Below are 1398 nucleotides of genomic sequence, written 5' to 3'. Positions count from 1 at the left end.
GCAGCTGCTACTGTACCAGCAGCAGCAGCAGCAGCACAAGCAGCAGCAGCAGCAGCACAAGCAGCAGCAGCAGCAGCACAAGCGGCAGCAGCAGCAGCACAAGCGGCAGCAGCAGCAGCTCCCAGCTTTAGTAGCTGCTACTGTACCAGCAGCACCAGAACAAGCACCAGCAGCAATTCACTGCAGCAGCAGCAATTGGCAGCAGCAACAGCATCGGTTGCATCATCTCTGCACTCTGCAAAAGCACCACTACACCTCACAGCAACAGCAGCAGCAGCAGCACAAGCAACAGCAGCAACAGCAGCAACTCCGGCAGCAGAAGCAGCAGCAGCAGCAGCAGCAGCAGCACCTGTAAGGTTTCATCCTCAAACAGCACGCCACTGTCTGTGAGCAGCAGCGGCAAGAAGCCCGTATCCATGCATTTGGCTGCAGCAACGTGGGGCATTGGACAAATCGAGTCTTCTGCTGCTGCTGATGCTGCTGCTGCTGCTGATGCTGCTGTTAACTCCGGCGACCCCATCGTCAGCCCGCGTTGCTGCAGCGCAGCAGCACCCCACACCTTCCAGCTACAGCACAAGCAAAAGCAACAGCAGCAGCAGCGACAGCAGCAGCAACAGCAAGAACAGCAGCAGCAGCAAGAGCAGCAGCTGCAGCAGCAGCAGCAGCAGCAGCAGCAGCAGCAAATAGACCTACAGCCAACTGCCAGAAGGGGGCCTCCCCCGCAGCAATAGGTTCATCTACTGTGTCAGTCACAGATTCAACGCATGCACTACTGCTGCAGAGGTTGTCTGCAAGCCGCTGCTGCTGCTGCTGCTGCTGCTGTTGCTGCTGCTGCTGCCGCTGCAAAAGCTTTCCACTGCTGCGGCCCCCCCGAAGGCCTTCTCCCCCCAATACCATCGGCAGAGAACTTGCTGTGCTGCAGCGCCCTGGAGACAGCGACCGGTCTGCTGGTGCTGCTGCTGCTGCTGGCTGCTTGTGTCGTCCATCGCTGCGGCTCCCTCCCGTTGCTGGTGCTGCTGCTGCTGCTGCTGCTGCTGCTGCTTGTACAACAGCTGGAGTTGTATACAACAGCCGCTGCAGCCCCTGTAGCTCCTGCTGCAGCCGCCGCTGCTCTGCAGTACCGTTCAATATTGTCTCCTCGTGCAGCGCTATCGTTCTCTCAGCAACTGAAACAGCAGCAGCAGCATCAGCAGCAGCAGGGACGCACAAGCGAAAGAAATGAGGCAATACGGATGTCGCAGCAGCTGCATGGGCTTTATGGGTTTGTCAAAGCAGCAGCAGCAGCAGCAGTAGCAGCACCATTGGCCTATAAGGGTTTCTGGTTGCAACAACAGCAGCAGCCTCAGCAGCAACCGCAGAAACAGCAGCAGCATCAGCAGCAAGCGCAGCAACAGCAGC

At 58.5% G+C, this 1398-nt stretch overlaps 1 protein-coding gene across 1 annotated transcript in view; it reads right to left on the bottom strand.

Moving 5' to 3' along the window:
* EMH_0053760 (succinate-semialdehyde dehydrogenase, putative) overlaps positions 1 to 1250 on the bottom strand; it is a gene marked incomplete at both ends in the record, with an annotated part of 7311 nt that extends 6061 nt beyond the window's left edge. The window contains 3 exons of the mRNA XM_013497040.1: positions 350 to 535; positions 694 to 1052; positions 1208 to 1250. Of these exons, the coding sequence (XP_013352494.1) occupies positions 350 to 535; positions 694 to 1052; positions 1208 to 1250 (588 nt within the window). The remainder of the gene's footprint in view (positions 1 to 349; positions 536 to 693; positions 1053 to 1207) is intronic.
* Between the last annotated feature and the right edge of the window lie 148 nt (positions 1251 to 1398).

This window comes from Eimeria mitis, genomic scaffold (genome assembly GCF_000499745.2).
Source record: "Eimeria mitis Houghton genomic scaffold, Emh_scaff2433, whole genome shotgun sequence".
Lineage (NCBI taxonomy): Eukaryota > Apicomplexa > Conoidasida > Eucoccidiorida > Eimeriidae > Eimeria > Eimeria mitis.
Note: the sequence above shows the minus strand (reverse complement) of the source record. Positions and strands in the feature narration are given on the sequence as shown.